This window comes from Pongo pygmaeus, chromosome Y (assembly GCF_028885625.2).
Source record: "Pongo pygmaeus isolate AG05252 chromosome Y, NHGRI_mPonPyg2-v2.0_pri, whole genome shotgun sequence".
NCBI lineage: Eukaryota > Metazoa > Chordata > Mammalia > Primates > Hominidae > Pongo > Pongo pygmaeus.
In genome coordinates, this window is record NC_072397.2 from 3,879,441 (window position 1) to 3,902,134 (window position 22,694).

The window sequence follows — 22,694 nt, forward strand, 5'->3', positions numbered from 1 at the left end:
GAAGTTTTTAAAAGCGTCTGCCCTATGACATCAGTGAATTTTCAGACATTTACACTGAAACCTTAGTTTACAAACTGCTGTGTTTCATCTTGCTGGATCTCTTGTTGCTCATTTATAAATTAGGATGAGAGAGATTAGGTAGATTTAATCTAGATGGTCCCTTCATGCTCAGCACTCTTACAGAGATATTAACAACCTAAAATTAAGATCCAGACCAGGCGCGTTGGCTCACACCTGTAATCCCAGCACTTTGGGAGGCTGAGGTGGGTGGATTACCTGAGGTCAGGAGTTCGAGACCAGCCAGGCCAACATGGTGAAACCGGGTCTCTACTGAAAATACAAAAATTAGCTGGGTGTGGTGGCACACGCCTGTAATCCCAGCTACTCAGGAGGCTGAGGCAGGAGAATTGCTTGAGCCCAGGAGGCAGAGGTTGCAGTGAGCCGAGATTGTGCCACTATACTCCAGACTGGCCGACAGAGCGAGAGTCTGTCTCAAAAAAAAAAAACAATTAAGATCCAGAAGAAGAAACCTTCTGATATTAAATAAAAACACCACACTCTTTTTGGGAATAAAGCCACTGTCATTTTGTTAACTAACTGTGAAGTTATTATTCAAATTAAAATAAACTTATTTTTCCTTTCATCTTCATTCATAGAAATAGTAGACAGAGTGGGTGGAAGAGTGCTAAGAGAAAGTAGAAGCCAACCAAATAAAGAGCCTGCTTAAAGCAGACTAATCATTGTTTTATTGTAGTGAACTAATAAATAGTGAAACAAGTAAAAAGCTCGAGGACATCACTGAGGACGCACTAATGATTACAGAGATAGACATAATTTTCAATTACTGGTAGATTTTTTATTTAATGTGGCTAGTTATGAGTGCAATATTTTCAGAAATGTAAGCAGTTTAAGCAGCTTTAAATTCATGGTGATATTTAGTTATCTCTGAAAGTCATTTAGTGTAATAATCTTATTTTGCAATGATGTAATTTAAGAGACAGCTAAATCAGTATTGGGGTTTCAGAAGGTGAGCTGAAAATGAGGAGGTCTTCTTACTTAGGGCACATCACCCAGCAAAGTTGCTGGCATTTTGTAGCTGCCTCATATATATTTGTTAAACATATGAATACCTGACACATTTTAAATTCCAGATATGTGTTAAACAAATTATTTTGAAAGAATTAATATTTTTAAAGCTGTAATTAAAATGTAATTGTGGTGAAGTATTATGTTGTGCCTGTCAAAACTTGCTTTGGAGGAAAAAACTGTGTTGACCCTAATTACTGATTTATGTTTCTCCAAGATTTTTACTGAAGGATGGCCAACTGTGGCTCTGTGCTCCTCAAGCAAAACAAATATGGAAGTGCTTAGCAGAAAATGCAGTTTATCTTTGTGATCGTGAAGCCTGTTTTAAGTGGTATTCCAAGTTAATGGGGGATGAACCAGACTTAGATCCTGATATTAATAAGGACTTCTTTGAAAGTAATGTGCTTCAGCTTGATCCTTCCCTTTTAACTGAAAATGGAATGAAATGCTTTGAAAGATTTTTCAAAGCTGTCAATTGTCGAGAAGGGAAACTAATAGCAAAAAGAAGATCCTATATGATGGATGATTTGGAATTAATTGGACTAGACTACCTTTGGAGGGTAAGTGAGCAGTAAGAACTTTCATTTGCCAACATTCTACCTCAGGTTACTTTTTGAAAATAATTCAAGAGTCATAATTTTGCCTGAGAATTTCATGTATATATTCTGTTTTGATGCTTGTCCTAGAAATCTAGGTGTGCAAGGGTAATTGCTCTTCTTTACCTTCTTATATTTTATTTATTACTGGTTTTTTTTCTCTCACCCTGTTGTACTAACTTAGAATCTGTCACCTTTTTCAGATGTATAGAATTATAGTAGGCTGGGTGCGGTGTCTCATGCCTGTAATCCCACCATTTTGGGAGGCCGAGGCGGGCAGATTACAAGGTCAGGAGATCGAGACCATCCTGGCTAACATGGTGAAACCCTGTCTCTACTAAACATACAAAAACAGAATTAGCTGGGCATGGTGGTGGGTGCCTGTAGTCCCAGCTGCTTGAGAGGCTGAGGCCAGGAGAATGATGTGAACCTGAGAGGTGGAGCTTGCAGTGAGTTGAGATCGCACCACTGTACTCCAGCCTGGGGAAAGAGCAAGACTCAGTCTCAAAAAAAAAAAAAAATTATAGTAACCCTCTACATGCTAACTACATCTTCTATTCTCCCCTCCTTTGTGGAAATTATTCTCTCTTTTTTATATAAGATAAGTCTTGAAGTTTATATATATTTGATGCTGACATGAACAATGGACAGAAGACTATTGCTAGGATATGATTATGAATCAATACCTTTATTGATACTGTTCACTTTGTATATATTTAAATAGCTGGAATGAATGTTGCATGCTAACTTTCCCATATTAATAGTGTAATATATCTTGTTGCCATCTTGAAATATCTAATCTGTTGTGTCACAGCTTATATTTTGGGTTTTATTATTTACTTATTCTGTGGACAAACTTTATGTAAACTGAGAAGTTGCTATGGTGTTCCATTAAAACAAGTGGTTTTGAAGCATTTTAACTAGTAGTAACTCCTATCAATTAAAAAATTACATACAGGTAGTGGAAGTAAGAGAAGAAAGCTTGCATTTCTTTGCTTAGTTTCCCATTATTCATTTCCTTTCTCTCTTCAAACTCCCCAAATTTTCATTCCTGAAATACTCTAAGGTGCAAGGATTCTAAACTTAGTTTGAAAAACACTGATTTATTAAATGATTGGTAAAGATTTACAAAAATTGCTGGGGCCAGCAGCACAGCTCTATGTTAAATAGTATTTCTCGCACCTTTTTTTTTAGCATACTTGAATTACCCTTTGAAAACCTGACAACTTGACTACCAAGATGATGAGTTAAATAATATCACTTGAAGTATTTGTGTCTTTCATTCTTAAGCAAGTGGCTTTGTTCAGAAAACTTGTATTATTTATTAATCTTTGAATTCTTAAGATCACTTATTTTATATTGAGTATCAAAATCAACTTATCTTTAAGTTATTGAAGATTATATTAAAAATAATTAAGGATATTATTTACATTTAAATAACAAATTAAACTGTATATTGAGTGGTTTTAATACTGTAATATTTTTGGAACCAGGTTGTGATTCAGAGTAGTGACGAGATTGCTAACAGAGCTATAGATCTTCTTAAAGAGATATACACAAACCTTGGCCCAAGATTAAAAGTCAATCAGGTGAGAACTGAAGTGCTTAAAAAGATCCACAACAATTGGGTTAAGTTGTTGGGTAGTATCTTTTTTAACCTGAAAATAACTAGAAAATAATTTTTAACTCTTGTCAAAAATATTTTTTCAGTGTTTAATCCACTTTTCTGCCTTACCCAATGCTGACTAAAGGAATGTTCTTTTGATAATTATCCTTAGGTGATTGAAATAATTTTAAATGTAATTATTCATTATCATATGTTGAGATGGCCAGAATTTTGTCTTAGTTTGGCCTTTTGTCTAGGCATTTGTTTTTGTTTGTTTGTCTTTCTGAGAGAAGATCTCACTATCACCCAGGCTGGAATGCAGTGGTGCAGCCACAGCTCAGCTACAGCCTGGAACTCCCAGGCTCAAGCCATCCTCCTGCCTCTGATTATAGGCGCACACCACCACACCCAGCTAATTTTTTTTTTCGTTCTTGTTAGAGATGAGGCCTCACTATGTTGCCAGAGCTAGTGTCTAACTCCTGGGCTCATGCTGTCTTCCCTCTTCAGCCTCCCAAAGTGCTGGGATTACAGGCATGAGCCACGTGTGCCTGAGTGGACATTCACTTTTTTTTTTTTTTTTTTTTTTTTTTCTGAGATGGAGTTTCGCTCTTGTTGCCCAGGTTAGAGTGCAATGGCGGGATCTTGGCTCTCTGAACCTCCGCCTCCCGGGTTCAAGCGATTCTCCTGCCTCAGCTTTCCGAGTACCTGGGATTACAGGCGCCTGCCACAACACCCGGCTAATTTTGTATTTTTTTAGTAGAGACAGGGTTTCACCGTGTTGGTGAGGCTGATCTCGAACACCTGACCTCAGGTGATCCACCTGCCTTGGCCTCCCAAAGAGCTGGGATTATAGGTGTGAGCCACCACATCTGGCCGACATTCACTTTTTAAAAACAAAATTGGTTTATACTTGCTAGTTTCATGTAATCAGTTTCCTTTTCAGGAAACTTGTGTTTTATTACTGGGTAAATATGACTATGATTGAGTTACCTTTAAATTGACATTTTACTGCTTTTGATTAGATTGATGTCACATTTCATTTGTAAACAACTTGGATTATCTGTATTTGGCCCATTATTTATAGGTAGTTATCCATGAAGACTTCATTCAGTCTTGCTTTGATCGTTTACAAGCATCATATGATACATTGTGTGTTTTGGATGGTGACAAAAACAGTATTAATTGTGCAAGACTAGAAGCCATTCGAATGGTTAGAGTATTAACTGTTATAAAAGAGTACATTAATGAATGTGACAGTGACTATCACAAGGAAAGAATGATTCTACCTATGTCCAGGTTTGTGTGAAGTTGATCTCTAGTGTTAATTTACAATTACTTGATATTTTTCTAGAAAGTTACTTAGGAAAGTGATAATAGGTTAAAAGGAAAGTGGGGGATGTTCTTATTTCTGAATTCCAATATTCTCACCTTTAAAAACAGCTATATCTTACTTTTAAAAAAATAGATGCTTTTTGATAGGGTACATTTTTATTTTGATTTATATTTTGGCAAGGTATTTCACCCATTATTTAACAGTATCTCTTTTATTTTTCCAAGTTGTTATCATTCCTTAAGTGTGATAGAGTTATTTTGCATTTGATGGTTTTTTTATTTGAACGTTCTTAAAAATAAAATTAAGAACTGCTTATTCAGCCAGTATGAGAAGGAATATTTTTAAATGGTGTTTGCTAAAATTCCTTTAAATTTAAAAACTAATTACCATAAAATAATTAGATGATCTAATAGTCACATATTAATATAATCATAAATTGTATACAAATTCTATAGCATGTGATACAAATAATAATCATATAACTAAATCATATAAGTATAACTAAAGTCAGTTACTTATTAACAATTTAATGGCAATTCCAGTTTTGGGGAAAGTTTACAGAATGAGCACAATCACGTTTTTTAAAAGTCTGATTCCACTTTTTTAACTGAAAAAATGTAAAATTGCTTTTTAATGCTGTTTTTTATTTTGCATCTTACCTATCAGAAGAGAATAAAGTAAGCAAGATTATATCAAGATAATCTTGGTATATTGGGGTATATTTTGACAGAAACGTGCATTTTAGCATTTTTGTTGACATGTTCAAGCCGAAACTCATTCCGTGTTTGCAAATAGTCTCAGTGAGTTGAGTTTTGTGGCATGAAAATAACTGAAGCGTTACTCATGTCTGTTATGATCTATCATAAGTAGGACGCTTTTTTTCAGCCTCCATAGACACAAGATTAACAACAGAATTTGATGATTGCATTTCCAAGATTGTGATGTTTGTTCACTGTTTAAAAGAAGCGTGATGTTCTAAAGATCCTAAATACAAAATAAGTTGTTTTAACTGTCATCCTTTGACTTAGTAATAAAATATTAAATTTTCAGGGTTTTTTTTTTTAGCAGTCCGCTGAATATCATTGTGATTTTTTCTCTTTTTAAAATTCTTTTTATTTACTTATTTATTTTTCAGAGCATTTCGTGGCAAACACCTCTCTCTTATAGTTCGGTTTCCAAACCAGGGCAGACAGGTTGATGAGTTGGATATATGGTCTCATACGAATGACACAATTGGTTCAGTACGGCGATGTATTGTTAATCGTATTAAAGCCAATGTAACCCACACAAAAATTGAACTTTTTGTGGGTGGTGAGCTGATAGATTCTGAAGATGACAGAAAGCTAATTGGACAATTAAACTTAAAAGACAAATCTGTAAGTAAATACAACTTTTAAATAAGTCATGAAACTTAAATGTTGAGGCTATTATTTTATTATTTAGTAAATGTCTGTTGGGCATCTAACTATTATGTACAAACTTCTGTGTTGGTATCTAGATTATAATAACCTTGAATAAGACAGATGTCACAGAACTTAAAGGAAATACAATTAAATGGTTATGTTAGACAGTAATTTTTAAATGTATTTCTAAAATTAAAGCATAAGGTGTATTTTAACCTTTCGATGTATCTAATTCTCATTACTTGTAGAAATGTTTTGCCTTGTCTTTGCTACTAAACACACTATTATTTTCAGCTAATTACAGCCAAACTTACACAAATAAATTCCAACATGCCATCAAGTCCTGATAGCTCTTCTGATTCCTCAACTGCATCTCCTGGAAACCACCGTAATCATTACAATGATGGTCCCAATCTAGAGGTGGAAAGTTGTTTGCCTGGGGTGGTGAGTAATTCTCTATGCAAAATATGAAGAAATATGTAGAATAGTTCTTTTTCTGAGGAGCTTCGTAGATTTATAGAGATTCATAAATGGGTCAAAATGTCAACGGTATAGTCAACTATTAACTTCTGAGTGAATTTCTTAGTTGTAGGAATTTATAATAAAATTATATAGGTAGAATTAATCTGTTATAGCTTACGTATGGTATTAAATATATAGCTCTAGAAGGCACTACTATATTTTCAGTTTTTTGGATAGTTTTAAAGAAAAATAGGATGTATTATCTTTCTGTGATTCTTAGAAATACATCTCATATGTAAAGGAACAACAGCTTCTACCTTTCTTAGCCTTTCCCACAGCCTCTTAAAAATTATGCCTACAATTATACCAGTCACTTCAGCATTAGGGAGATTTAAGTCCCTGAAAAAATTGGATTAGGAATTTAATTCCTGAGGGAGTGAGGTGCCTTTTGTATAATCAGCATCTGAGTACTATGTGAAACTATAGTTTACAAAAAAAATCGAAAACCTGTTGCAATGAAATTACTCAAAGTATATTAGAAAGCTTAATATGTAATGTATAAATTTGCATGATGAATCAATGGATATATCAGTGTGAAAATAGTCATTTGGGGTGGTATAAATGGTATATCCAAAAATGTGATGGACCAATAGAAACCTTATTTGAAGGATAGAGAGTAGATAAATTTTCATTAACAAAAAACTTTTTGCAGCACAATTTGCAGGTAAATATTTTGTATATTCTGTATTCTAGATAATGTCAGTGCATCCCAGATACATCTCTTTCCTTTGGCAAGTTGCAGACTTAGGTAGCAACCTGAAAATGCCACCTCTTAGAGATGGAGCAAGAGTACTTATGAAACTTATGCCACCAGGTAAGAAAATGGTCCATCCCCCTATTCTAAAGAAAGAATGCTCATAACTACATGATGGATGAAAAAGAAAATACTAACAAATTCTGTTGGCAAATCTAATATACCTTGTGGAATAGTCTCTAATGTTGATCATGTGTCTTTCATAGTATTGCTGATGAAGATGTTTTCATGGATGGGAAAATATTTAGGAGCATGTAATTTTAATGAAATACTTCTAGAAACTAATACTTCAGAAAGTCAGGGTTCTTTAAAGGCTCCCAGTGACGAACAACAGTCTCCTACCTCACCTGTCTATCAAAGAAAACTCACCCTCGAGGTTTAACTTTCATTACTGGATATACCACTTTTTTTCTAAGCACTATGCCCTTGCTATTTTTGTGTGTCAGGTTTTAGTCATCAAGTATTGACTTGTGAAAATGTATTTCTTATACATTACCACATCCTTGCTCTCTGGTCGTGTCACAGTTTTTGTTTAAATCTATATGTATTGTTCACATTTTTAAGACAATGTGAAAATACTACAATCTCCTAAGTTACTCATACATGATTATACTAGCTTTTAATATTGCCCTTATCATTTGCATGGTTTTCTTGGTGTTAATTACTAAATTTTCTCATATTCCTTTCAGTAACTTCCTAAAACAATTGTTCACATGGTCAAATGTGTTATATCATGTTTTCTTGGAGCATTGCATCTTCCTGCTCCCTTGTGCTTTGTTCTCTTTGACACAGCTGTCATTCTGGGACTTCTGTATACAGCTTTTCCTTTGGTGGTCTTCTGGAGCTCCTTGGTCTTGCATCTTTCTTGAGTCAATCTTCATTTTGCTGAAGCACACCCTCCTAAAAATCGATACATGGAAAACAAGACTTTTTGTTAAGACATTGCTTTTCTGAATGCACCTAAACTCTCCCACATGCAGTAGTTTATTATTTGGTTGTTTTGTTTTTTCTATTTTTTTACTTGGAGTAGGTTGAACATAGAGTTGAAAGTAGAACATCTGCAGTTTCATGGCAATATTGGTTGCTGGGAGGACTGAACCTGTTGTATCTTAACTTTCTCTCTAGAAGCTTTGTTTTTAACTCTTTAGTTCTGAACTCTAATGATGAAGTGCCTTGGAATGGTAGTTTTACTTTGATTTTTTTCGTTGTTTGTTGTTTGTACTAAGTAATCAACAGATCTTGTTAGTTGAAAGAGTAGTTTCTTCAGCTGTGAGAAATTGGTGTTTTTGTATAAATAGCATCTGATTTTGAACTTACTGTCATTAAATGGCTTGTATTTCTTGGCCTACAAATGAGCCAGTTTTCCAGCTCCAAGACTAAATTGGCCATTTACCTGATCACTGATTTGTTTTAGTGTAAAATGTTACATAGAAGATAAAATATGTGCTAACATACAAATAAAATCTACCATATGTATATGTCTATAGATGTGCCTTGGAGATACTGTGGTTTCCATTACCAGACCACCACAATAAAGTGTACCTCTCAATAAATCAAGTTGGACAAGTTTCATTGCTTCCTGGTGCGCATAAAAGTTTTTTACACTATACTGTAGTCTATAAATGTGCAGTGGCATTATATCTTTTTTAAAAGGTATACAGCAATTAAAAATACATTATTGCTAAAAAGTAGTAACAATCTTGTGAGCCTTCAGTGAATTGTAACTTTTTGCCAGTGAAGGGTCTTGCTTCAGCATCAACTGCTGCTAACTAATCAGGGTGGTGGTTGCTGAAGCTGGGGACATCTGTGTTGATTTCTTAAAAGGAGACAACAGTGAACTTTTCTGCTATTGACTCTCCTTTTTGGATAGATTCCCCTGTAGCTTGGGATAGTATTTGATAGCATCTGACCCCAAGTAAAACTTATTTCAAAACTTGAGTCAGTCCTTTCAAACTCTGCTCCTGCTTTATCAACTAAGCTTATGTATTGTAATATTCTAAATCCTTTGTTGTCATCTCAACAGTATTCATATCATCTTTTCCAGGAGTAGATTTCATCTCAGGAAACCACGTTGTTTGCTCAGCCATATGAAGCAAGTTCATCTCTGTTAAAGTTTTATTGTGATATTGCAGCAATTCAGTCACATCTTCAGGCTTCACTTCTAATTCTAGTTCTCTTGCTGTTTCCACTGTATCTGTAGTTCCTTGCCCCACTGATGTCTCAAAGTCATCCAACTTCTTTCAGACTCCCGGTAACGTTGTTATATTGACCTCTTCCCATGAATTGTGAATGTTCTTAGTGGCATCTAGAAGGGAAAATCCTGTCCAGAAGGCTTTCAATGTACTTTGCCCAGATTCAACAGAAGAATCACTGTCTATGGCAGCAATAGCAATACAAAATGTAATCCTTTTTTTTTTTTGAGACAGTTTCACTGTGACACCCAGGCTGGATTGCAGTGGTACCTTCTTGGCTCACTGCAGTCTCCGCCTTTTAGATTCAAGCGATTGTCTTACCTTAGCCTCCCGAGTGGCTGGGATTACAGGTGTATGCCACCACGTGCAGGTAATTTATTGTATCATTAGTTAGGAATGGGGTTTCACTGTTTTGACCGGGCTGGGTCTTAAGCTCCTGGCCCCAAGTGATCTGCCTGCCTTGGCCTACCCAAGTTCTGGGATTATGGGTGTAAGCTACCACACCCAGCTATTCTTAAGTGATAAGGTGAAACTCACAATTACTCTATGGGCTACATAATGGACATTGTGTCAGCAAACAATGAAAACACCATTCATTTCCACGTACATCTCCATGAGAGCTCTTGGGTGGCCAGATGCATTGTCAATCAGCAGTAATACATTCAAAAAATCTTTTTTTCTGAGTCATAAGTCTCAACAGTGGCTTATACTATTCAATAGGCCATCCTGTAAACAGATGTGCTATCATCCAGGCTTTGTTATTTTGCTTGTAGGGCACAGACGAAGTAGATTTCGCATAATTCTTAAGGACCCTAGGATTTTCGGGAATGGTAAATAAATATTGGCTTCAAATTAAATTTACCCGTGACATTAGCCCCTAACAACAGAGTCAGCCTGTTTTATAAAGCCTGGAAGCCAGGCATTAATCTCTTCTTTACAGTTAAGAAGGGTCAAGATGGAAACCTCTTCTACTACAAGGCTGTTTTGTCTGTACTGAAATTCCATTTACTGTAGACACCATCGTCAATTATCTTAGCTCCATGTTCTAGGTAACTTGGTGTAGCTTCACTTGGTGCTTCAACTTGTACTTTTATGTTTTAGAGATCACTTCTTCCCTTAAACCTCATGAACTAACCTCTGCTAGTTTTAAGCTTTTCTTCTGCAGCTTTCTTTTCTCTCAGCCTTTATAGAATTGGAGAAAGTTAGAGCTTCACTCTGGTTTAGGCTTTGGCTTTTAATGGAAGGCGTGGCTGTTATTGATCTATCCAGACAGCTAAAGCTTTCTTCTTCTTTTCAATACGGCTGTTTCATTTTCTAATCTTTCCTATGTGTAGTGGAGCAACACTTCATTTTCTTCAAGAACTTTTCCTTTGCATTCACAACTTGGCTAACTGGTGTAAGAGATCCAGCTGTCAGCCCATTTCAGCTTTTGGCATGCCTTTCTTACTAAGCTTAATCACTAGCTTTTAATTTAAAGTGAGAGATGTGTGACTTCCTTTCACCAGAACACTTAGAACATTGTAGGGTTATTAATTGGCCTAATTTAAGCATTATTGTATATCAGGGATAGGGAGGCCTGAGAAGGAGGATAGATGGGGAAAGACCAGTCAGTGGAGCAGTCAGAATGCACACAGCATTTATTGATTAAGTTTGCAGTGAAATACTGGTGCAATTTATTGTGCCCCAAAACAATTACAATAGGAACATCAAAGACTGCTGGTTACAGATCACCTAACAGATATGATAATAATGAAAAACTTTGAAATACTGTGAGAATTACAAAAATGTGACACAAGACACAAAATGACCACGTACTATTGAAAAAATAGTGCTGATAAGACTTGCTGGACGCAGGGTTACCATAAGCCTTCAATTTGTATAAAACACAATATCTGCAAAGGAGCAGATACTGAAGTAGAGCACAATAAAGCCAGGCTTATCTATCTATCTATCTATCTATTTATCTATCTATCTATGAATGAGATCACACCATGACCTCCAATTTTAGTTCAGTTCCACAACCTTCTTTTTGTTTATTTTCTCTTTCCTTATAAGAAAGTTTTGTCTCCAGGAGTGAGAAACCTGGCCGAGTATTATTCTTTAATATATTTACTTGTTTGATTAATCCTATAGTTACCAATTATTTATCTTCTCTACCAACCTTTTCCTTGCCTAGATAACCTCCTCTTCACTTAGCTCAGGCTTCAGCCTCTAATGCCAGGCTGCCATTCAACATACAATTTAAGCAGAGTACCACTAGAAATAAGAGTGACTGACTTTGTGCATAATTTGGATGGCCCAGGTAGATGCCTCAGTGTGACTAGCTCCTGTTTTGGAAGATATTAAGTATGCACAAAATGAAAAGAGAAATTGTTGGCTTAACAGCATTGAGATAAAGCAGGTGACTGAAAGAATATTCTGAAACAGAGGGACTGCCATATAGGTGGAACATAAAAAGCATCAGCAGGTGATATGGGCTGAGAGCATTGCAAGGATGGGAATAGGTGTTCCCTTTTAATTTCTTAAGGTAGAGCTGAAAGCTTTTATGTGTGTAGCACTCAAGCTAATGGTTTCTTTCTTTCTATCTGAAAGTTATACTTCTACTCTCTGGCTCTTCTTGCCTAGGAGGGATCCCATCTGCCAAGCTTAGCTTTCACATCATACTAACATTGTGACCCTCTTTGCCAATTGGAAATGGGCTAATTGGTGTTACAGAAATGTTTTGTTATACAACAAGCAAGCTTATTTGTCCAGTGCAGTTACTGAGTTTTGCTTGGTTTCTTCTGTTCTGCATGGTCGCCCCTGTCCACTGAATCCTTTTTTTCTTCTATTAAAATATAACCAACTTTTAACATTGTAATAGTTTTAAAGTCATCATGAATAATACAGAGTGCTTCCATATACACTTCCAGATTCAGCAACTGTTAAAATGTTGTTACACCTGCTGTATCACTTTTCTCCATATAATTCTTCTAACATTTGGAGAGGAAGTTACACTTGACCTATGTCTTTTTACCTAACTGTCTCAGTGTGTTTCCTTAGAACAAGAACATTCTCTTATATAACCACAGAAGAATTTATCAATATCAGGAATTACAACACCTTTGATGACGTTGACATTGTTGAAAAAGACCAGTTTTGTACAGTATTTCTCAAATTGGGCTTGCATGCCTTCTGACTATTACCATTGGGCAATTCACTTTTTAAAAGAAACTGGAAAAGTTACCATACAGTTTATCATCTTAACCATTTTAAATTGTATAGTTCATTAGTGATAAGTGTTTTCACATTGTTTTGCAACCAATCTCCAGAATTTTTTTCTTCTTACAAAGCTGAAACTCAGTACCCACTAAAAACAACTCTTGTATTTCTTCCTGCTCCCGTACCCTCACAGTCATCTTTCTACTTTCTCTTTCTGAGTTTTACTACTCTCCATAGCCCATGCAAGTGAAATAATACGTATTTTTCTTTTTGTGACCAGCTTGTTTCACGCAGTAACGTCCTCAGAGTTCATCATGTTTTAGCATGTGGCAGAATTATTTTGTTTTCAAGGCTGAATAATATAGTACGGTTTGTGTATACTAGATTTTGTTGATCCCCTCATCTGTTGATGGACAGTTAGGTTGTTTTCAGCTTTTGACTACTATGAACAATACTTCTTTGAATATTTGTGTAGAAGTTTTGTTGGGGGCTTATGTTTGCATTCTCTGGGTTGTATATCTGGGACTCAAATGGCTGGATGACAGTAAGTCTATGTTTAACTTATTGGAAGCTACCAAGTTTTTCCAAAGTGGCTGTACCACTTTACAATCCTCCCAGTAAGGTAGGAGTGTTACAGTTTCTCCTCGTCTTCACCAATACTACTTAAATGTTTTTTTTATTTGGTTATCCATTCTACTGATGTTGAAGTGGGATGTTAATATGGCTTTTGTTTGCATTTCTTTGATGGCTAATGATGCTGAGTAATTTTTCATTTGCTTTCTAGCCATTTATCTATTTTTGAAGAAATGTCTGTTAACATCCTTTGCTCATTTTTAATTCATAATTTGTCATTTTATTGTTCAATTATATGTGGTCAATGCTTGTATTTCCATTTTTTGGTTTTGGTTTTTTTTTTTCCTTTCTGTCTCCAGTGGATGAAGGAGGATATATTGATTTGAAGTCTCTGGATAGGAAACCCTTCCCTTCATATTTTGTGTTGGCAGTTAAGGAGTCCTGATTGATCATTAATCAGTCAGTCCAGTTCTAGTTATATATTGTAACATTTGATCTCAGCTTAATGAGATTTGTGGATATAATTTTTATTTATTTAAGATAATACTCTTCAAAATGGCAAATGTGAAACATTAATAACACATGAGTTACATTTTATTTTAGTCTGTGTCTTTTTCCTTTGCAGATAGAACAGCTGTAGAAAAATTACGAGCTGTTTGTTTGGACCATGTAAAACTTGGAGAAGGCAAACTTAGTCCACCACTTGACTCTCTTTTCTTTGGTCCTTCTGCCTCCCAAGTTCTATACCTAACAGAGGTTGGTTTTTGCCTTGCAAAAATATAATTTTTACATTATACGGTAATGTGAAGAACACTGATAAGACTGTAAAGAAAGTTTTTTAAATAGTCAAGAATTTCTTAGCAATGATCAGAGGAGAAATAGATGTTACTAAGTTATTTTTTTAAATCCCTTTTAATATAGTCTCCTTTTTTTTTTTTTTATTCCAGGTAGTTTATGCCTTGTTAATGCCTGCTGGTGCGCCTCTAACTGATGGGTCCTCTGACTTTCAAGTTCACTTCCTGAAAAGTGGTGGCTTACGCCTTGTACTGAGTATGCTAATAAGAAATAACTTCTTGCCAAATACAGATACGGAAACTCGAAGGGGTGCTTATTTAAATGCTCTTAAAATAGCCAAACTGTTGTTAACTGCGATTGGCTATGGCCATGTTCGAGCTGTAGCGGAAGCTTGTCAGCCAGTTGTAGATGGTACAGACCCCATAACACCGGTAATAAATGTTAAGAAACTTTTAAAAATATTTAGTCCTTACTATTTAATAAATATAAACTCTGTGTCTTTTAAGTAGATGATGGAACTAATTCAACAGATAGCATATTATCTTAGGGTTTTTTTTCTATTAAGTTGTATTTGTATTAAAAATGTAAAGATTGACTATTGCCTATCCTACTTTGAGTGAACTTCCCAGTCTCTTTAAATCCTTTTTTACTTTCAGTTGTTTAGAGTGTAATGAAAACTTCACCTGAATCTTTTGTTAAATCATACCAGAAAGATACATAAAGACAGTTCGTCATAAAGAATATATAATTGCCATGCAGCAAACCTCTCTTCCCACCACAACTATGAGTCTTTCTGCTTTCTTGTTAGCCTTGAGCAGCATCACCAACAGTTCTCAAGAAGTGCTTAGATTGGATGCAAAATATGACTTCAGTTCTAACTAAAATTGAGTTCACTTACTTATGTTTTGAAGGATGGTTTTACTAATCACTGCTTGAAGATAAAATGGTTCAGGGATACAGATTATTATGTTTAGATATGTGTGAGGTGTTAATTAAGGAAATTTGGATAGTGACTGGATTATCTGTATATTCTAGATTGATTAATTTTATTTTGAGTATGAGTCATGCTGTCATTATTGACCTAAGATAAAATGTCTGAGATTTGCTTCAAAACAATTCTGGGGTGGTATAATTCTGGGTTTGTTTCTTGGGGAGTCAGTGAAACAAGTTTAAACTTTTGTTAATAATTATTGAAGCTAGATAATGGGTATTTGAGGATTTATTATATTCTTTTCTCTGCTTTTATATATTTTTTGAAATGTTTCATTCAAAAAAAGGACAAAAAGAAGAAAGTGGTCTTGTACATGTCAATTTAGATATTAATTTACAAAGCTCTGTCTGCATCCTGAGTAAGTTTTATTGCTTTATATTGTGGGCTTCATGCATATTTACATAAAAAGAGGTAGGGTTCTTATTATGGTCCTTGTATGGGAGTTTACTGAAATAGAAACAAGATATTTTTTGTATCTTTTTACATATTTCTTTCTGTATGCATGTTTAAGAAGTGTGCTACCAAAGGACACAGAGATACATAATAATCTCTAATCATATTCTAGTAAGGAGCTTAAGGAAAATTAGTCTTTAAAATATGTTTAATGTACAACTGTCTACAATACGTACAAGAGGGTTACATTTTGAGAAACTGGAAAACACAAAGAAAATTCTGAGGGGGTTCCTCTCGTAGATTTAAAAGCTTTTTATACTATTAAGTAAGATGTTGTAGTACTTTCTGCACATTGCACGCTTATTAATCCTTAATTACTATAATTACTTTCCATGGAGAAGTTTTGACTAGAGAATATTTGGTTCTGCCAGTATTGAGTAAACACAGTTATTTTTGCACTTTGGGGCACTCCTAATCCTTTTTTTGCTACTGAGTTGAGTTGGAGAGTTAATATACCACCAGTAATGGTAACAAGACAATTTTGGTGTAAGAACAAGTGACACAAGGCTTTGCTGACATGAAAAACTCTAGATTAGCAAAATTCAATTTGCAGTTTTAAAGCATTGTGTAACTTTCTATTCAACAAATAATTGATATTATGTATCTGCTTAATATCTAGTATAAAACAGATATTGCTAGAGATGCATGTAGACCTCACATAATTTGTAAATTTATTGGATAATAATGGTCAAAATATATTGAGCTGTTTCTTGTATGCCAGTCACTGTTTCATCTCCTTTAATCACGAAGATAGCTATATTTGTTGAGCCTCTGCTATTACTTTCTATTTAGTAAGTGAAAATTGAGACCTGGAGCCATGAAGTAGCTTGGTCCAAAATGATAACCGTCAGCTGAGATTTTTTTTTTTTTTTTTTTTTTTGAGACGGAGTCTTGCTCTGTCGCCCAGGCTGGAGTGCAGTGGTGCCATCTTGGCTCACTGCAAGCTCCGCCTCTTGGGTTCAAGTGATTCTCCTGCCTCAGCCTCCCAGGTAGCTGGTACTACCGGCGCGTGCCACCAAACCTGGCTAATTTTTGTATTTTCACTAGAGACAGGGGTTTCACCATGTTGGGCAGGCTGGTCTCAAACTCCTAACCTCAGGTGATCCGCCCACCTCGGCCTTCCAAAGTGCTGGGATTATAGGCGTGAGCCACCACGCCCGGCCAGCTGAAATTTTTAATTCCGTGAGGCCGCTGACTTGGAAATTATATTTTTACCACCTTTGCAATACTAGTTTTTTTGTGTGTGAAATTTTGTATAGTATCACTTGGCAAATCGTTTGTGAAAACTTTATTGAAAAATGAAAATAATATGTACATAACATAAGTTTTAAAATTCATTGGTTGAAGTTGGAAACAGTGGCTGGAAGTATTTGATTTGTTCAGTCTTAATGCTTTGACCGCCTGACAATTGCAGTTAACATCTCCCCCAGACTCTCAAATCTCTTAAAATATCTATTTTAATATGATTTTAAACCTTTTTTAAACTTTAGGCCAGGTGCGGTGGCTCATGCCTTTAATCCCAGCATTTTGGGAGGCCTAGGGGGGAAGATCACTTGAGGTCAAGAGTCCGAGACTAGCCTGGTCAGCATGGCAAAACCCTGTCTCTCCTAAAAATACAAAAATTAGCCAGGTGTGGTGATGTGTACCTGTAATCCCAGCTACTAGGGAGGCTGAGGCAAGAGAATCGCTTGAACCCAGGAGGGAGAGGTTGTAGTGAGTCAAGATTTCACCACTGCACTCCAACCTGGGCGACAGAGTGAGACTCCGTCTCAAATTTTAAAAAAATAAAATAAAACTTTACTGTGTAAATAACAGCGGTAGAGAAGATGATAGGTTAAGCTGTGAGAAACTTTAGCCTGTCTGTGAAATGAGCATTAGAATGCAGGTGGCATAATCAGCGTTGGGCAAAATAAGGAGCATCCTAAAGACTAAGTTTGTAGATTTTAAAGGACTGTTTACTGGTATCCCTAGTTCTCCATTGTATTATGGTGGGCCTAGTCACCTGTGGCAAAGGGGGACCAGGAGAAGTTTCTACCCAGAGACATGTTGTATCATTTATCCCCTGCAAATGAGCCCAAGTGCAGAAATAATAATAGAATTCATCTCAAATTGGAGTTTCCAGGGTGTTACTACGTGTGTAGTTTATTTCACTTTGAGTAATATTTAATATTCAAGGTATGGTAATTCCACATTTTGTTAATCCGTTTGTTGATGGGCATTTGGATTATTTCTAGTTTTGGCTGATGGGAGTAAAACTGTTAGGAAACTCATCAACATATCGTAGAGCTTCTGTGGATATATGGTTTTATATCTCTAGGGTAAACACCTCCGCACCTCTATCACTTTGAAAGAAAGCTCCATAATGTTGGCAATGTGAAATAATTTTTATGCAAACCCCCATAAACTCTACAGGGGATAAGTGAAGGAATAACATGCTGAGGAAGTGGTGGTGGATGAGTAGTACGAATTTTTTTAATGTAAAAATTTTAGGGATTATGGTATATACGGTTTTTTATTTGACGTAAAATGATTCACTTTTTTCAGATTAACCAGGTTACTCATGATCAAGTAGTGGTGCTACAAAGTGCCCTTCAGAGCATTCCTAATCCCTCATCCGAGTGCATACTTAGAAATGAGTCCATACTTCTTGCTCAGCAAATATCTAATGAGGTTAGTATGAAACTTTGACAGTTCTGGGATCTTGAATGATCTGTACTTAACACATAAATAAATTAAGCTATGAGAATTTGAGGCTAAATATTATAGACCCAAAACACTTTACTCTCTATCTCAATTTATTTAAAATTTCATAAAGTTATGTTTGACCTGATAGCTGCTGATAATATTAATATTAGAGCTTTAGAAATTTTGAAATTTTTAAGTAAGCTTTTTGAGTTATAATTTACATTGCTCAAACTAGATCAAATAAGTTTTGGTATATGTTTAAACTGCTCACACAAGCAAGGAATAGGACGTTTATAATGGCTCCAGAAGTTTTCTTGTGATGTTTATTCTCTTAAATGTTACATAAATAGAATCATATACATTGTACTCTTCTGGGTCTGGCTTGTATCTATCAGCAAAATTTTGAAAGTTATTCATGTTGTTATATATGTGTGTAGTTTATTTCACTTTGGGTAGTAGTTCATGTATGGTTACTCCACATGTTGCTAATTCATTCGTGTGTTGATGGACATTTGGATTATTCACAAAAGTCTAGTTTTGACTGTTGTGAATAAAATTTTTAGGAAACTCATCAAGTCATAATGCTTCTGTGGACATATGTTTTTATATCTCTTGGGTGAACACCTCTGCATAGTATAGCTAAGTAATTTGACTGTTTTTATTTTTAAAATTTTATGAAAAATAGGATAAAGCCATATCAGACTTGAACCTGAAGCATACTTGGTGCGTATTGCTGTATCTTCCCTTCATATGGGAAGCCATATTTTTTCTCTTAGTGTTAAGATATTAAAAAAATGGGAACAAGGGAACTGTGGTCCTTAAAGGCAAGTCTGATGCATGTTTACTTTTACTTCCATTTCCACTTCTTTCACTAAGAGAAATATTTTGTTTTCCTGATTATTCACTTTAATGTTCTGTCAGCACTTTTAATAATTTATTTCTTTTCTGCAGGCTTCAAGATATATGCCTGATATTTGTGTAATTAGAGCTATACAGAAAATTATCTGGGCATCAGCATGTGGGGCATTAGGACTAGTATTTAGCCCAAATGAAGAAATAACTAAAATTTATCAGATGGTAAGAATTATTACAGAAATATATTTTTAAGAAAATGTTGCATCATTGTACGTTATTAAATTTACATCATTTCTGTCACCTTATAGACCAAGTCGCTTGTATCTAATGGTTTAAAATTAATTGCTACCTGTAAATAAAATGAGAATATATAGTTTTATTTTGGAAATAAAATACTCTAGAAGCCTGCCATGAGGGAGCTTTCTTTTCCTACTTTTTTAAAAAGACTTCTCATTGACTCAAATATAGTTATACCGTAATGAATCCACCTCTCCCTATTTTCTTTAGTTCTTCTTTCTTCATAATTTTGTCCTGGGTAAAGTTTTGGTAATTGTCTCTTTGGGAATTATGGCATTTAAATTTTACCTGACATCGGGCACAGTGGCTCACGCCTGTTAGTCCCAGCACTCTAGGAGGCTGAGGTGGGTGGATCGCCTGAGGTCAGGAGTTCGAAACCAGCCTGGTCAACATGGTGAAACCACATCTCTGCGGCAGGTGGGCAGCGGAGGAAGGGGGCAAATTAGCTGCACGTAGTGGCGTATGCCTGTAATCCCAACTACATGGGTGGCTGAGGCATGAGAATCACTTGAACCCGGGAGGCAGAGGTTGCAGTGAGTGGAAATCCTCTGCGCTCAAGCCTGGGTGACAGCACAAGACTCTGTCTCGATCAATCAATCAATCAATTTTACTTGGTTCGTTTAGAACACTCAAAAGCAGGAAGAGTGTCTAACATTTAGGTATTATTACCAGCCTTCTGGTACATTAAGCAGGCTATTTATAGAAATAAGACTGTTTAGCTCTTTGACGTCTATGCTATTTACCTACCCATATAGAACCCTGATGGTCTCCATTAAAATATACATTAGTGTATTTAAATATACATTAGTATAGTTAAAATGAGAAAGTGTGTCATGGCATTATACAACTTCCATTTTAGGAATAGCTGAATGGTTATTCTGTTCCAAACATACAAGTCTTAGTTACATTTTGATGGATAGTGGCAGATTAAAAATTATTAGCTACCTAGTTGGTTATATTTTAGGTTGCAGAAGTCTTCCATAGGCTTCCTGAATATTTGTATTATGATCAGTTTTTGAATGAAATGACTTGTATGTAGGCTGTACAATAGAACTACTCAATGACCCAAACTGCAGTGCCAAAGTGATTGTGTAGTAGCAGTTGTGATTGAAGCAGATCAGTCACATCCAGAAGAACATCAGAAGTGAGGAGTACCTATCACTGAATGTGCTTCTTAAATCCCACTTGGAGTATATCCCAAAGAGCCTCTCTAGCTACAAGTGAAGAGTCTGAGGCTGCATCGTCTTTACCAAGTAGGCAATTGTAAATGTTAACTAGAGGGTTTGTGAATTTCTTCTTGAATATGTCTCTAGGTAACTTGCTCCTGATTCTAATTTTGCAGACCACCAATGGAAGCAATGAGCTTGAGGTGGAAGATGAACAAGTTTGCTGTGAAGCACTGGAAGTGATGACCTTATGTTTTGCTTTGCTTCCGACAGCGTTGGATGCACTTAGTAAAGAAAAAGCCTGGCAGACCTTCATCATTGACTTATTATTACACTGTCCAAGCAAGTATGTGATTTTTATATGTAATTTGAAGGGAGGCTTCCCTTACCGTTCCAAGCAGAAATGAATGACTTGTGAAGAAAATTTTTTTCCAGAAGTGAAGGAAGGAATCCTTTTACTTGCCCATGTAATACCTTGAAGTGTAGAAGAATTTTTTTAAAAACGTGTTCCAGTTAACCTAAACTTTTGTCTCTGCAAGATGCCAGCATTGATTTTTTTTCTTTTACATTTTTTTATTGTGGTATAACAGGTAATTATATACATAACACAAAATTAGCCATTTTAACCTCTTTTTTAAGTTAGCTTTGTTCAGTGGCATTAATTGCACAATATTGTGTAGTTATGACTGGTGTATATTGAATGATTGCAGTATTGTGCAGTCACTCCTGCTTTATCTCAAAAATATTTTATCACCCTCAAAATATTTTATCACCCTTAACAAATTCTACCCTCCAATCTCTGGTAACTTAAAATATTCATTTAGTTTCTATGCATTTCCTATTTTAGGTACCTCATGTAAGTGAAATCACATAAATTTGTGCCTTTGTGTCTAGCTTGTTAGCTTAGCATAATGTTTTAAAGGTCATCTATGTTGTAGCATGGTCAGAACTTGATTCATTTTCAGGGGATACTCTCTTGTATGTGTATACTAGATGTTGTTTATACATTGGTCTGTTGATAGACACCTGGGTTATTTCTACCATTTAGCTATTGATTACTGTTATTGTGAATATTACTATGAGCACAGATCTCTGAGTTTCTATTCTCAGAGCTATTGAGTATATTTGTAGAAATGGATATGCTGGGTCATAGGGTAAGTCATGTTTAACTTTTTGAAGATCTGCTGAACTTTTTTAACATTGGCTTCACCACTTGACCCTCCCAACCTCACCTTACACAGGCTTTAGTTTCTCCAAATCCTCTCCCACACTATTTTCACTTTTGTTAATGACCATCCTAATGTATGTAAGATGTAACCTCATTGTGGTTTGTATTTACATTTTCCTCGTGACTAATGTAGTGATATTGAGTATCGGCTCTTGTGATATTACTGGCCACTTGTATATCTGCTTTAGAGAAATGTATATTCCAGTTTTTATAGCATTATTGAATTTGATTATTTTTTGTAGTGAGTTTCTGTATATATTCTGGATATTAATTCCTTAACAGACCAATGATTTACAAACATTTTCTCCTATTCTTCAGGATTTATTTCCACTCTATTGATAATGTTATTTTATGCACAGAAGTTTTTAATTTTCATGAAGTTTAATTTATTTCTTTTTTGGTTGTCTGTGGTTCCATCATCCTCAATATAGAAATCATTGGCAAATCCAGAGCAAAAGCTATTTTCTCCTACATTGTTTTCTAAGAATTTTTTATTTTTATAGTTCTTAATTTTAGATCTTTCATCCAATTGGAGTTGATTTTTGTGAATGGTGTGAAACTAAGTGTCCAACTCCATTCTTTTGAATGTGGATATCCAGCTTTCCCATCATTATGAACAGAGTGGTCTTACCCCATTGAGTGGTCTTGGCACCTTGTTGAAAATACAACGAATTGTTTCTAGGCTCTAAATTATATTCCTTTGGTCTATATGCCTGTCCTTGGGCCAATACCACACTCCTGATTACTTTAGTTTTGTAGTACATCAGGGAATATAAGTCCTTCAACTTTGTTGGGGTTTTTGGTTTGTTTGTGTTTTGGTTTTGCATAGGTTTTTATTTGTTTTTGAGGGTATTTGGAACTTCTAGGTTCTGTAAAAATCCATATAAATTTTAAGTTGGAGATTGCATTGAATCTCTCTCAAAAGAGTGATTGCCTGTTAACAGTATTAAGTCTTCCA

At 35.4% G+C, this 22,694-nt stretch overlaps 1 protein-coding gene across 5 annotated transcripts in view; it reads left to right on the forward strand.

Annotated features, from left to right (window-relative positions):
- The window catches only part of USP9Y (ubiquitin specific peptidase 9 Y-linked), a 199,623-nt gene that overhangs the window by 111,229 nt on the left and 65,700 nt on the right, over nt 1-22,694 (forward strand). For all 5 annotated transcript variants that reach the window (XM_063660974.1, XM_063660973.1, XM_063660976.1 and 2 more), the window contains 11 exons: nt 1,304-1,646; nt 3,176-3,271; nt 4,373-4,584; nt 5,757-5,997; nt 6,319-6,468; nt 7,240-7,360; nt 13,892-14,022; nt 14,214-14,492; nt 18,050-18,175; nt 19,142-19,267; nt 20,685-20,854. In XM_063660974.1, coding sequence (XP_063517044.1) covers nt 1,304-1,646; nt 3,176-3,271; nt 4,373-4,584; nt 5,757-5,997; nt 6,319-6,468; nt 7,240-7,360; nt 13,892-14,022; nt 14,214-14,492; nt 18,050-18,175; nt 19,142-19,267; nt 20,685-20,854 — 1,995 coding nt within the window. The remainder of the gene's footprint in view (nt 1-1,303; nt 1,647-3,175; nt 3,272-4,372; nt 4,585-5,756; nt 5,998-6,318; nt 6,469-7,239; nt 7,361-13,891; nt 14,023-14,213; nt 14,493-18,049; nt 18,176-19,141; nt 19,268-20,684; nt 20,855-22,694) is intronic.